Below are 14,910 nucleotides of genomic sequence, written 5' to 3' on the forward strand. Positions count from 1 at the left end.
TGCTCTGCTCCCTCTGCTCCAACAGGAGGTGTGAATTCAATCCAGGAGTAAAGGCAAGGCCTGCGTGGTCATGAGTTCATGTTGTAATCCCTAAATGCATAAGTGCTCGGGCTCCCACTCTCAGCTTTCTGCAACAGACTCCCCAGCCAGTTCCTGGTCTTTCTCCCATCTGCAGGGTGACATGCCTGGTCACAGCACACACTGGCAGAGGTCAGCTTAGCACCAGTTCTGGGCTGCTGTTCCCAGGGTGCAGGACAAACTCTTCCACCACACTTTGGAGCCCATTATCACTGCCATGTGGCCAGCTCTTGTGCCAGCCAGGTCAGCTCTCAGCTATTGCTGTCATGTCCTGTTAACAGGACACTTACCACAGCACCAGCTCTACAGGGCAAAGGAGATCTCTTCTGAGTACTGCCATCCCTTCCCATTGCTTCTTTGCTAAACTGGACAATTTCTCAATTGAGAAATCTTCTGTACTGCACACAGCATTATAGCGTCTGAAAGATCAAGCAGCAACAATGCTTCATAGCTCATGAGGCAACAGGGAGGAGGAAAATGCTTTAAGTCCACAGTTCTGGAAGTCACTGAAATAATAACTGTATGAGAGAGGCAAGGCTTGTAAGGAGAGGTAGTATTTTTTATTAACAGACTGACACAGCTGAGAAAAAAAGGGACACATTAAGATATAGAAACATGTTTAAATGTGCTGGCTCTACTGTTTAGAGATCTCTTTCCCCCCTAAGTGCTGTAGCTTAAACCTCCATTCTGATTTTGCTACTCTGAGGCATTTAAGCACAAGACACTCAGCAGGTACGAGCTGAGAAAGTGTCAAAATTACAGGAACCAAGAACAGCTGTATGTAATCACAAGTGATCTTCAGAGACCTTATTAGCTTAGACCACAAGGTCCTTCTTTCCCTGTTTCTCACCAGCCACCCAATACAACACTTTTAAGAGCCAGCCAGATTAACAACTTTCCCAAACCTTGGGACTAGGCAGCCACACTGACTCCACTCCTGCTAAATCAGTCTCCAAGGTGTTGGCTAAAATCAGGGACTGCAAACTGCCTCCTCTCTCACCTCTAGTAGGACTATTTACCACTGTGAGTCTCCAGCAAAGCAGCAGACCTCCACTCTTAACACTGAGTGGGTTTGCCACCACATGAGAACTGCTGTTGACTGTGGCTGGGCTAATGTAGTTTATTTACCATGTCCAGCATTATTTAAAATAAGCACACATGCAAATGAAATTATCCTCTCTTTCCAAAAGACACATTTAAAAACACACATTTCTATGCTTTGTGAAAGAGGATGGGAGTTTCACCAAATGTCAGAAGTACTCCATAGAGACAAAATTATGTGGGAAAGGGGAATCAATTTTTACTAACTTCTCTTTCACTGCCATGCTACTTCGTAATTTTCACTGCAACCTCTAATATCAGATGCATTCTCAAAAGTCATGGGAATTGTCAGGGCAAGTATATTTAGCCATATCCCTTTGGGTAGGTGGGGGAGGAAAGAGACCCCTAAATAGCTGTAAGATAACAATTACTGCAAACATATTTGCTTAGAGAAAGTTTAGTCAGAGTTCAGAGAAAAGACAAGCTCTTGGCAGCTGGATAGCCAATGGCCAACTGCTTCTTGAGCTGTCCCTACAAACCTTTACTCGAGGAGTAGCCTGCTTAGAAGAGAAACTTTTCTGCTTTACTTAGGTCTTCACCACATGCTCTAAGCACTCCTCAGTGGAAAAGAAATGCTTAAAGAAGTGGCAAACAATCCAGAATTCTCTCCCCTCTTTAACAAAAAAGTCATATCCAAGCTCTCCATAACAGAAAGCGTCTTTTACATGGGGGGGGGGGGGGGGGGAGAATTCCCACTGTTCACAATATTGCAAAAGAATCAAGAAAGTCCACAGCACTTTAACAGACAACTGAAAATGTCCTGGCTTTCATTCAGCTGCAATGTTAATGGGAGTGGGCAGAACCCTCCCCCACAGCTGCAAAAGAAAACTGTGGGATTCAGGCTGGAAAAGTAGCAGAGGGAGGATGTGAACGTTGTTATAAATAAAACTTATCGGACAACAAATGAATCATGAGAATGTTATCTGGTTCAACAGGAGTGTGAAAACAAATAGGCATTTCAAGAGGAGGATTGCTAGCAAGGTAAATAACTACAAAATAGCAGGAAATGACCAAAGAAATGTACCAGGCTGATGGCAGCAAACAGAACTCTCCCAAACAGCAGATTTCAGTGTCACCTCTGTGCAGCGCCACCACCCTTCACCCAACTGTGTGGTCCTGCTCCCACCCACCACAGCCCTAGCCACGGAATGACAAAAGACTGAATAGAGGTGCACAGGACATTTAACACGACCCAGTGTTTATTGACTGCTGCCACAGTTTTGTTTTTGTGTTTGATTTTAATAGTAACAGGAACACAAAATGTGATGCATTGTAAAATATTACTGGGGGTTCTATATCGATCTGATGCAAAGTGCCAGCATTGTTGACCAGCATACAACCTGACAAGAGAAGATGTAGTCATAACTCACTCTCAGATATCTGCTGGGAGTACATCACAGTCAAAGTAAAACTAGTTATTTGCCTGCAAATAGATACATTTTCTTCTATATGCAAGTGGTGTTAGAGCCAGCTATTTTGCAACAACAACAAATATATATAATACATTCCAACATTTTAAAAAATAGGAAAGGATTAAAACTTTTAAAAAGAGAAGGAAAAAAAAAGAGTGGGTCATTTTAGATACTACTTTGCAGAGACCATTCCTCATAGAAGCAGAAGTAATCTAGAGAAAGGAAGATTTATTAGAGGCTACTTTGCTCAAAAGGCCAGTGGTTATAAGTTTAAGAATAAAAATAGTCTCTAGATTTTCAGCACTGTCTCCTGGCCTTTTATTCCCTGCACAACAAAATCCACCTGTAAGAAACTGTGGCCTGGTGGCTCTGCATATTTTTCCAATGCAATTACACTTGGAAAGGCAACCATATTTCTCATAGAGCCATGAAAATCTTAAATGACACACACGTGTGGCAAGTAACATCTTCATAGATATGAATGATGAAGGCACATTATCTAAAGGTTGAGGGAAAAAAAAACAAACAGCAAAACTTTCAGAGGTCTAAAATGCCTTAGAGAAACCACTCTTCTTCACAACTTGGTGACAAGTGCTGTTTAGCCAGATGTTTCAAACAGTTTGCCACAAAGACAAAACACAAGGAAGGGAAAGTCTCCTTGAAATGCCCTCCCTACAGCAGCAACCTGCTTCTCCCAGAGTTCTTCAGAAAAAAATCATTCTTGCAGAACAGCTTGCAACAATTCCAGAGACAGACAAGAGAAACCTGTGTAGAAAACATCAAGCTTGTGGATTCCTACATGACCAACACCCCTTCACCCCCATTAAACTACAGCATCTTCAAGGAGATCATCCCACTGATCTGGAAACAGGGTAAAGGGCTAGAATAGAGAACTGAGAACTGTTTGCAAACTCCTGTGCCCTCAACTTTTTTTACTTAATTATATGTGTTAATAAAGAAAGGCTGCTCTCTGCCACAGAATAATTGCTTTCTGCTCTACCTAGATCAGACATATATTGGCTAAAAATGAAAATGTGTACTTTATTTACAATAAATGAATCTATACTGCTCCATGCTTTACCCACCACACACATGTTGCTGACCACTGCTGAAGCCAGGTGGTAGCACCAGTGGTAACTGAAGTACCTTTCTTTTTCAACCTTTCAAACCCACCGCTTTGCTCTTCTGCTGTTCTAGGCTCCAGGGAGATGTGTACCAGCATCTCTTTCTAGTGCATGTTTTTAAGGTTACAGTTTCTAACAGCAAAGCAAGCCTTGCTCTGCTCTGGTTTAGCTGTCTTTGCCCCTTTTAAAATCGTGTAGAAGAGTTAAATTTACATGCCATTTTCAACTTTGCATAGCAATAGAAAAGGTCAGCTTTCCCCACGCACCCCATTTTTTAAATAATAATCCTGTGAGCCCCCCATTTCAACACCTCCCATCTTTCAGAGGGTTACCTCACTCTCAGGGAAGAGCCTCAACTCTTTCTCCTCCCACATGAACATTGCAGAATGAGAATTTCAAGTTATTGTCAAGTTTTGTTCAAGTCTATGTTGTGTTACTTAGAAGCAACTGTAGTAGAATAATATTTTTCCTAACGTTAAAGGACATTTATCAGATTATTCACCTTTTTCTAGTCTTGAATTGTAAGAATATATGTCACATGTTCCCTCATATTGCTCTCTTAAGGTGCATAATGGTCAGGTAGAAGTCCAGCCCATAAGACCATAGCTGGATCTCTGGGAGAAGCCAGAGAGAATGAGGGGTTTCTTAGCACTACTGTACTTACATTCAAAATTCAAGGACAGGCTGAAGGATGCCCAGCTCTTTTTTTTTTTTTTTTTTCTCTCTCTCTCTCTGAGAGAGAACTGCTAAAAAAACCTCCACTTCTATTAATATTTGTTATGTCATGAAAGTTTTGGGGTCTTTTTTCTGTCCTAAGCAGCCATTACCCTTCTGTTACTGATGTTTAATAGCTGCCATTGCACACTACCTTTTCATTCCCCAGCTCAAGTGCAACAGAGCTAGCCTGCAGACCCATCACTACCACAACAGCCTGGCTTTGTATGGTGAAGTGGTGCAGGGGCTGGCGGTTCAGACAGACCACTTTTCCCACTGCAGGCTGGTGGCACAGCAACACAGGGCACTGAAGAGGGCGTCTGTCTGGAACATTTAGTAGGGTCTGACACACACTCAACTCGCATTCATTTTTGTCTTGTGCATTAGGTTGAGAACAATTATGTGAGTCATAAATACATCCACTGCCAGCTCCCAGCTTCATTAACAGCTATTCTGAACTGCATAGTAAGTGCTGGTCACAGAAGCTTAGGCAGACTGAAGATAGCTCACCAGTTACTCTTTGAGTCTAGTAAGTTAAAAAAAAATGAGACAAAAAAAAAAACAAAACCTGTGCTTTGCCATTTGAATAACTGATCTCACAGCTTGGGCACAGCAGAAGTAGTTATCTGGTGTGACAGATCTGAATTGCTGTTTCATGTAAATTACATACACATGCGAAGTTAAACAAGTGTGTTAACTAAGGATAAGCAGCACAGAAATAAAGTCTAAGTTACCCATTATTTATCATACACTTGTCAGACAGCCAGACATACTTTTCCTTTCAGGTTCATGCCTGTGTCGTACAAAACATAGTAGATGGAGAAGTCATGAAAATAACACTTAACTCTATTTATCATTGGCCTTTAGTGCTAACACGTTGTGTGCCATCAGTCTTCCAAGTTCACCAAACTTTTGGGAGAAAACAGCTCCTTTACCAAACCATGAAAATACAACCCATCCCACTCAGAACAGGAAGGAAATGGTTTTACAAAGTTGTGGACAGATGCATAACTAAGTCCCCCTCCATCCTGGGACAGAAAGGACAGTGCAACTGCACAGCTAGAACTTGACTCTTGAAAAGCAAACAAATTCCAGGAAATGCAATGACTGTGCAGACAAAAATTTGTTTGGAAAGTCATGCTATCAAAAAGCTGAGCCAATGCTCTGCACAGCAAAGTGATGAGCAGTACATGAACAGGCCCACAGGGAACAGACCATAAGATGACACTCTACAAAGATCCAATTTAATTTCAGATTTCCACTATCTTTCCTTGCCCATTAGCAGTCTGCCACAGATTTTAAACTTGTAAAGCTCCTTTCCATTGAGCTAGATTCCCCCCCAACATAAAGTGCAAATAAGACTCAGTATTTTATCACTAGTTCCAAAGATTGTTACCTTGGCTACAAGAGCGATCAAAAGCCAGTTGGCTGAGCCACTACTTATTGATACTCTTTTTTCTTACTCTTTAACCCTGGTTACTTTTTCCAGCAAAAGGCAAATAGAAAACAAGTGCTCCTTCTGCCAGATACACACATGACAGAAGGCTGCCGTAAGTACCATCAGTGTAAGATGCACATGCTAGACACAACCAGTGTGTTCTCGTGCATAACAAGAATTTGCCCTTGTTCGCTGGAAATGGAAGTCATCTTTGGGATCTTATTTCCTCACAAAGAGCTCAGGAACAGTTATTAGTCTTCATTAAGAGGTGCTTCTCTCTTCCTTGCATCTGCATTGAAAAGACAAAAAGGAGAGGCTGTTAAGCCAAGGGTTCTGACAGCATTCATCTGAAAAGTCAGAAACAGAATAAAGTTAGCTTGTTTTCAGTGGACAGCACTCTCCATCTCACACTCATGATATAAATTCATTACATGGAGTGCAATGCTGTATGAATCCACAGCATGTTAAGGAGACAGTCATATATATCAAAGTTTTGTATATTTGCCCTGTTGAAACTGAAGACAATTCATGCAGTATTTAAGTAGACTAAGAAACATTCAGATTCCAGATCTGCTATATTTACACACACACACACACTCATGGCCCCTTGCTCATGATCCCCTTGTAAAAGGGTGAAGCCAGTATTTGCTTTGCATAGCAGCTACAGAGATGACAACAGCCAGCTCTGAAAAGCATACGACTAATCGCAACTTTGCTGGTCCCCAGCTGCACAGCACGTACCTTAAAAAAGACCAGTGCGCTCCACACTGTATTTCTGGAACTACTTGAAGCAGTCCCTGATCTTAGTCTGCTTCAAACATCAAACCTTTGAGCATGGCCCCAACTAGGGTGTTGAAACACATATGGACAACTTAGTCCATTACTCATATGCCATTACTACAACAGCAGGCAGTATGGCTGCCATCAGGAAAGCTGGGGTCACCTCTTTCCAGGGCTTCTGCAGAAGTGCCTCTGGGCTGACTTTCAGTCACCTGTGAGACCTAGTTGAATGTATGTACGTTCTGAAGTGCAACATAATCACAGCTACTCTAGCAATTGCCTGCCAAAAGATGCATTTATTTCTAAACTTATTTTCTTCCCAATTCATAATCTATACATTCCCAGGTCATTATGAATATCCCCACTCAGAAAACTACTTGTAAATTAAAGACAAATCACTTTCGCATTACTGCAGGCCCCAAATGCCGTTCAGTAAGCATATTGCAAATAGGCCCTACTCAGCCAGAATATTTTGAGAACATGATGCTGAAACTGTTTGTGTAAGTCTCATGACTTTGTTGCTAAACTAATTTTGGAGGAGACAAAATATGCTTCCCAAACAACAAGATTTGCTTAGGTCTCCTCAAGTGACTGCAAGAGCCACATAGGGTGGGAGAAAGCTCAGCAGCCATTTGCAACACAAATTGGAAACTGCCTCTCCTGTTTTCTCCCCCCATCACACTCATGAGGAATACTGAGGTTAGGGCTGACTCTTCCTGTCACAACTTCTCCAGTTTGCATAAAATAACTGACTAGTGGTTAGAGATGAAAAAGCTTTCTAAAAACGAATGTCATAACCCATCTAACTACAGAGTTATTCCTAGTCTGTCTCCGACTTCAAAAATATCAAAATGCATTAAATTCTCGCTGGTGAACACTTATAAAACAACCATACCGGTTAAGTTCCTGAACTTCTTTTTGGCTTCTGCTCTTTCTTCGGCATCAAAATACCACACAGTCATGGCATATCTATAAAAGAAAGAAATCTTGTGTTTGTTTCAACTTTTGCTATTAAAATAGTTTTATGCTTATGGAGAAAGCAAACAACAAACCTGTATTAGTAGATAAAAAATAGGATTCAAATAGCACATCTTTATAGATAAATACAGAAAGCATTTTAAATGTGGATTTTATCATCAAGTAAGATAGAAATATAGGTGAGAATTTCTGCTTAGAGGCACAAAAGATTGCACAACTCCTGGTAACAGAGGACAAAAGTAGCTTACAGACCTTTGCCTGGTTTTCTGTTCTGGGATGCCTGTAAGCAACTTGGGGGCTGCCCTGCATCACATTGGCTTTTCATAGCCTGTTGACAGAGGGTAGCCTTAAGAATCCCTATAAGCATTACAAGGGCAAAAGTATAACCCAGCATCTCCCAGCTAAATAGCTATGCCTGGCTTGGAAGATTTCTCCTGTCAACAGTAAAACGGCTTTTTTTCCCACCACACAAGGAAACTTATCATTCAAGCTTGCTCTTCCTCATTTGAAGAGAGAACTTCCAGTGACTCAAAACCAGAAAATCCACTCAAAATCTATCCAACTATTTCTTACACACATGCATGGAAAAAACAAAACAAAACAAAACAACACAACCCTGGCCATAATTTTAGATACAGATACTGATAGAACAGATGCTTTGTTTTTCCCTGGCCAAATGTCAATACTAAATATACTACTTACCTGGTTGCATAAGAAGGCTGAACTTCATGTGGGTTCCTTCGATCTGACCAAAAAAAAAGTAATCTGTCAAAAATCGGCTCAACATCTGCTACATAGGACTTTCCTTCTGGGAATATCCGGAGAATTCCACCATGAAGCTGAAAGAAAAGGAAAGGTTGCTTTTTACACATATTCATGTGAACAATGACTTACTTCTTCTTCATCAGCATCCAACAAATGGGGAATAAACATCTAATGATAACCCAGACAGCTACGCGACAACACTGGAAAACCGTACACTGAATCTCTTGGCCACCTTGATTTTCCCAGTCAGTTTGTAATGTTTCAGCAGAAACATCTGGCTAAAGTAAATGAACCAAGATAAAAGACAACACTGGCTCTGTAACAAGCACTGGGAAACCTTGGAGCTCCAAGTCACATCTCCAGAACCAGTGAATACCACAAGGCAGGTAAGGCTGCTCCACCTGACCAGACTGAGATCAGACTCTCCTCCCAGCTACTGCTAGATACTGTTTAGGATATTTCAGTGCCTGCATCTGACCATGTAGGAGTTAACTTTAACACCCTGGGAAGAGTGAAGTCTGTTCTATTGCTGGATTTGTAATAAATTTCTCATAAATGTATTATATCTGCCAGACAGTGTTTTCCCCACTTGTGACATAGCCTAGTTTCTCTACCATCTAATTTCTTTTTCGATGTGCCATGAGTTTTCAGAGAAGTCCGGTGATTTGCACACTCTGCAGAAACTTCAAAAGATGCAGATGAACTCTGCCTTCTTCCTGCTGCTGTGAGAGGGCTCTTTGTAGGCTTTTATGCTGCACCACATAGTGCAGGGAAGATGCTGTCACACAGTACCAAACTAACTTCGTACCTCCATATGGCATGCAAACCTCAGCAAGAAACTATTAGATCAGGTTTCATAGAATCACAGAATGGTTTGGGTTGGAAGGGACTTTAAAAATCATCTTGTTCCAACCCCCTGTCATGGGCAGGGACACCTTTCACTAGAACAGGCTGTCAAAAGCCCCATCCAACCTGGCCTTGAACACTTACAGGGATTGGATCCACAACTCCTCTGCGCAATCTTTCAAATGTCTCACCCCGCTCACAGTGAAGATTTTTTTCCTAATGTCTAATCTAAATCTACCCCCTATCAGCTTAAAGCCATTAATTACTCCTTGTCCTGTCACTACATGTCCCTCCAAAAAGTCTCTCTTCTGATTTCTTGTAGGCCCCCTTTAGCTACTGGAAGGCTGCTACAAGGTCTTCTAGAGTCTTCTCTTCTCCAGGATGATTTGATCAAGCCCACTCTCTCAGCCTGTCTTCATAGGAGAGCTGCTTCAGCCCACCAATAGTCTTTGTTGCCCTTCTCTATATAAGGCAACATGGTTACTTTCAAAGGCCAGTATGCATCTCCTTCAGCATACATTTGCATAAAATTGCCCTCATACCCATAAAATACTCTTCACCAGCATCCTGGATTTCAGTCTGGACTTCTTAGTATCCACTTGTGTGCTTTCTCAATGTTAGAATAAGAGCACTACACAAAATAAACTGGATATTTACATTTCCTCCCACATCTCCTTTTTCATTTTATTACATTGAGATGTTTAATTGTCATACTCTCAGTAAAGGAACGTGTTTTTCAAACAATGTATTTTTAGTGGCATTGCCTCTGAATCTGAACTCACTTTTGGGGTTTCACAGTATTTACATATGCTTAAAGAGCCTTGATGTGGAGGCTAAAGTGGCCAAGACAGGTTAGAGAGAAAAAAAACATTTGGCAAATTTCAATAGATAACCCATGTGAATGGTTTGTGCCACATTATGACAACAGAAGCGTAAAGAGACATCCTGTGATTCCACAAACCCGTATTTTGCTTCTAACATAAAGGTATAGTAAATTCAAGGCTGATTTTTCTGCTTTTAGTAATTAAGGTAGAATTAAGAGCACCACCCTGTCAGGAGACCCGCTGGTGGAGTCAAAGATGAAGAGGACAAACCATATGCTTGCTCCTTTTACTAAGCTCCATCACTTCTAAGTAAGAAAACCACAAAGGCAACTGCCTGAAGATCTTCTGCAGGTCAACCTGAAGGAATGGTACCAAAAATGCTGAAGTCCCAAATTTAGGCTGTCATTTTATTCTGCTCCCATTATCCACTTATTCTTTAGCAAATTATGTTTTTCTTTCCAGTGCTTCATTGCTTTTTCCTCTAAACAAAGCAAAAGAGCCAGCAGCCCAATGCTTAGAATCTTTATTCTATAGCAACAACACTGTGTGGGATGGGAGAGAGAATGATAAGGCAACAGTTCAGATTCTTACTTCCAAAGGGTTGCCATAAACACCAAGAAAATAAATGTAGAGATGGAGAATGGACCAGCTATTCAAAAGTTCAGAGTTCACAGAAGCAACTGGCAGCACCAAAGCTCTGCAGTTTTTCCTTCTGCCTGTGGTTTACTCACCTTGGAGTCCCAGTTCTTATTCAGGTAATAAATACAGGTGATGCAGCGACCATCGCCATTTGGATTGTCCACATGACGAACATACCCAGTTCCATTTCCAGGATAGCAAGCAACCATAGCCTGAATAAAAGATACAGATTGTAAAAAAAAATAAGTTCTGCAAGATGCCTACCTCCACTTTGCCAAGTATCCTTCCACCACCAATCTGGTTTGGTATTTTTCAACAATGAACCCAAAACCTACAGCAGACACCACCAGAAAGTATCTTTGCACAAGCTTCTTTCACTGGATGAGTAAGCCAGTGTGAAACTCCAAACTGGAAATAAATATACTTCATATTTCACTATATGTATCATTAAAGTTGGAGGAAAAGAAAAAGAAAAGCACTAAAACACTAGTATGTATGGTACAAGCTTATTCTTTACGAACTATGTGACTGAGGCAGTCTCAGCTAAAGTTTGCTTGGGTTTCTAACAATGAGCAGTCATTGCAAAACTGATTTGCAAGTCTTAATGAAAATAGCAAGCAATCTCAAGATGTCATGCCTTACTACCACCATACTTCTCTATACATGTTTTCAGTCCCCATCTAATACATCTCTATGGTACAACACAAAATGAGGGTCCCCAGAAGGTGTGGGTAAAAGTCCATAGAGCAAAGTCTGCAAAAACCTGCAGCTCCTTTGAACTATGTTTGCACAGGGCAGTGCGTGTTTGCTTTCACAGACTGAGCCACAGAACTAACCAAACAGCTTTCAGACACATACTTCTCTCTTTGATCATCTTCAGGCTTGCTGATACAATCACTTAATTCACGGGTTGTTTAAATTTCACCTTGAATAATGAGATAAGCCTAACATTAATTACTTCAAACCACATGATGCTCAACAGGTCTTAAGGGAGTTTCTACAGCAAAAACATATTAAACTCTAGTTGACACCATTAGCAACCTAAGCAGGATGCAATGCAAGAGCAGGTGAAACTGGTAGGGATCCAGATCCTTGTCTCAGAATCATTTCTTCACTACTGGAACTACTTAGTAGTGGTACAAGTCACCTGCCATGGAGTTTACTCTACTAAAGCTGTGATAACAGAAATCTTGTTCCCACTCCTCTGACATCTCCTTTGATTGCTTTCCAGTATTAGCAGAAAGAGTGATGAGATATTGTCTAAGTTCAGTTGAAAAACTGGACCCAGTATCCAGATGTGGTTTCCCCAGGGCTGAGGGCAATAATCACTCCCCTCAGTCTGGCTCCTGTACCTGTTGTCTTGGAAGCTGCTCTGCAGGGACACACTGCAGGCTCATGTTCAGCTCACTGCCCACCAAGACCACCAGCTCCCCTGGGAAGCAGAGCTGCTCCCCAGCCTGGTAGCCCCCCCCCTGCAGCCTGTACTGCTGCAAGGGGCTATTTCCTTCCCAGGGGCAGGACTTTGCCTTTGAATTTCCTAAGGTACCTGTTGCCCTGTTCTCCCCAGCCCACCTTGGTCCTTTTGGTAGCAGCCCTGCCCTTCAGTGCATCAACTGGTCCCACCTGTTTGGTGTCATCTCCCCACTTGATAAGAGAGCACACTACCATCCACAGATAATAGTGGTCCCATGAGAAATCCCTGTGTCCCTCCATTTGTTACCAGCCTCTGGGTACAGCACAACTGATCAGCCAACACCCTCCAAGCCCAACCATCCAACCATATTTTTTTTTACCCATCTAGTTTGCCATCCACCCAGACCATCACATCCTAACTTTGGATACGAGAGTATTGTACGTGCCTTTCCAAGGAATGAAGATGCAACTGTGCAGCACTTGCATGACCTGCCCTCCCTTGGCACAACCTGCCAAGCACAGCTGATAACACCAAAGACTGACTGCATAGGCAAGAGCAACTAATATTTTTATTTAGGGACCCCAGGTCTTGTTTTTTGCTTTCAAGCACACGCTAAAGCCATGCTGCTCTCACAGGACACTGGACCAGCCAGAGTATAGCACACATTGATTAAATCCCAGAGGTAATTTTACTGTGCCAACAAACACCAGCACAGAAGTTACTGCCAGCCAGCAGTGCATCCCTTCGACTCTCTGTTACCAAAACCAAAATCTATTCACAGGAGTTGGCCAGTTAGGACAGGTGTATCGGTACTGCTACAAAAATACTGCTCTACATTTCAAGTCATGCATGAATTGACTTTCTGCCCTCCCCACAAGCACCAGCAGAACAGTACCTGCAGGCAGCACTAAGTCACAAGAGCCTGCTCCTCACTCCAACACCTGAGGCCACAGCTGTTTGAGGGCTGGTGGCCTGCAGGGGCAGGAGATTATGCTGAACAAGAGTAAATACCTTTAATTCTAAGTAATAAGCCCTCTTCAATCATGCCTGGCAGTTGGCTAGGTGCCTTGTCATAGGCCTGTCTGCTCTGCTGTCATTCTTCTGTTACAAACTGTTCTGCAGCTTTATTTATATTTCAATATCAGCCTGATAACAGCGGTAAGGGCCAGCCTACAGCCTAGTGCTGAAACAGGTTTGTTAGGGGCATAAACTGGATGGAAACTGCAAGTCAACTGCACCTGCAATGCAGAATGGCACAACAGATTCAACCTGGGGAAAAATATTAATATAATACCAGAGTATGGTAACGAGAAATAAACGAAATCCTAAAACCACCTCCCCCTCCCCTCTTCCCAGACTAAACTTTACTCCCAATTTCTGCTACATCCCCCTGCACACCAGCACAGGGGACAGGGAATAGGGGCACTCTTCTCTGCAGCAAGCACAGCTGCTGCCAGGATGCTGCACACCTACACCACCAGCACAAGGCCTGGCTCAGCAAGGCTCTGCTAATCATACCAGAGGGATGGTGCATGGTGGGAATAAAACTTTGTCAACTGACAATACCTCCATTTAAGTTGATGTACAACACAAAATCATGGACGCCTTAGAGGAGTCTCTCTGTGAAGTTAGACATTACTCCAAGACCACTGAGCTGCCTAAAAATCAGTCCAATATTACTATTTTTTAATGTGACAATCAAAAAGCTGCTGAAGAATAACAGACTGCAGGCCAGGTCCTTAAAGGGATTTAGGTGCTTTACTTACTATCGAAATCTGGGCAGAATGCCAGAGTTTTCCCTAGCCTCCATCATGTAATATGTTCTCTTAGCAGAACATGTGCTTTGACTCTGAGACATTGATGCATTATTTATTTATTTATTTATTTATTTACAGTGTGTACCTTTTGCATCTGTAGTGCACAGAGTCCCTGGGGATGAAGAAGTAGAACAATTCCCACAGAATTCAAAAGCACTGGCCATGCTCTAGATTAACTTTAAGAAAAGAAGGGAAAAAAAAAGTTTTCTAGTAGCAGCAGCTAAGGGAGAACAGCAGAAGTGAAATATCCTTTTTCCTGGCATGGCGAATATTTGAATGAAACCTTAAACAATTAAGGGAAATCATTCTGGTCCTCCTAGAGCCTGTTGAAATGATATCAAGCTTTATCAGAGCACTGGGTGGAGCAGCTCCACAGCAGATCAAACTGGCCTCAGCAGGGATTCCAGCTGTTAGCACTACTTTCGGATTCATTCAAAGCAAACAAGAAACAGGAGACAGGATATGTGACCCGGACTTAATTTAGTTAACTGGTGAACACTGGTATTTGCCAGCTTAGTGCACGGGCCAGCTACAAAAGCCAGAGGCTGGATCATAATAAGCAAACCATTTACCAGGTGAGAAAGTGGAGTGTCAGTAAAAATTATTTCCTATAGTTTCCTATTGTATCCAGAAGAGCACACTCTGGCTTTGGAAGAATCTCCCTTGATTAACCATCTCCAAACCTAAACTAACAATAGCCAGCAGTGATAACCAGGAATGTACCCTACTTCTTTATTTCCAATACAATCCATTATTACCCATTACAATGGCTGTTAGTTGGCTTAAATCCTCCGTGTGACAACTCAAAGCAAGTTTCAGCAACACTGCCCCTCCTCACCCCCCAATACTTAAAGTTAAAATACATGAGTTTGTCTTTAACTGTTCAGCCGTTGTTTAAGATTGACACACAGATGCACGCCTTTGCTGTTGCACACACACATGCCATAGCTTGAAGTCCAGTGCTCTGGTGGTCTAGTTGA

The 14,910-nt window shown here is 42.1% G+C and overlaps 1 protein-coding gene across 1 annotated transcript in view; it reads right to left on the reverse strand.

Annotated features, from left to right (window-relative positions):
* Positions 1 to 2,356: 2,356 nt before the first annotated feature.
* Positions 2,357 to 14,910, reverse strand: part of EGLN3 (egl-9 family hypoxia inducible factor 3) — a 30,790-nt gene continuing 18,236 nt past the window's right edge. The window contains exons 2-5 of the mRNA XM_061463497.1: positions 10,792 to 10,911; positions 8,328 to 8,464; positions 7,543 to 7,616; positions 2,357 to 6,156 (exon numbers count right to left, since the gene is read on the reverse strand). Coding sequence (XP_061319481.1) covers positions 6,119 to 6,156; positions 7,543 to 7,616; positions 8,328 to 8,464; positions 10,792 to 10,911 — 369 coding nt within the window. The 3' untranslated portion in view covers positions 2,357 to 6,118. The remainder of the gene's footprint in view (positions 6,157 to 7,542; positions 7,617 to 8,327; positions 8,465 to 10,791; positions 10,912 to 14,910) is intronic.

Source organism: Pezoporus flaviventris, unplaced genomic scaffold (genome assembly GCF_033815535.1).
Source record: "Pezoporus flaviventris isolate CSIRO_AGI_PZ_B2104156 unplaced genomic scaffold, CSIRO_AGI_Pfla_v1 ptg000036l, whole genome shotgun sequence".
NCBI lineage: Eukaryota > Metazoa > Chordata > Aves > Psittaciformes > Psittacidae > Pezoporus > Pezoporus flaviventris.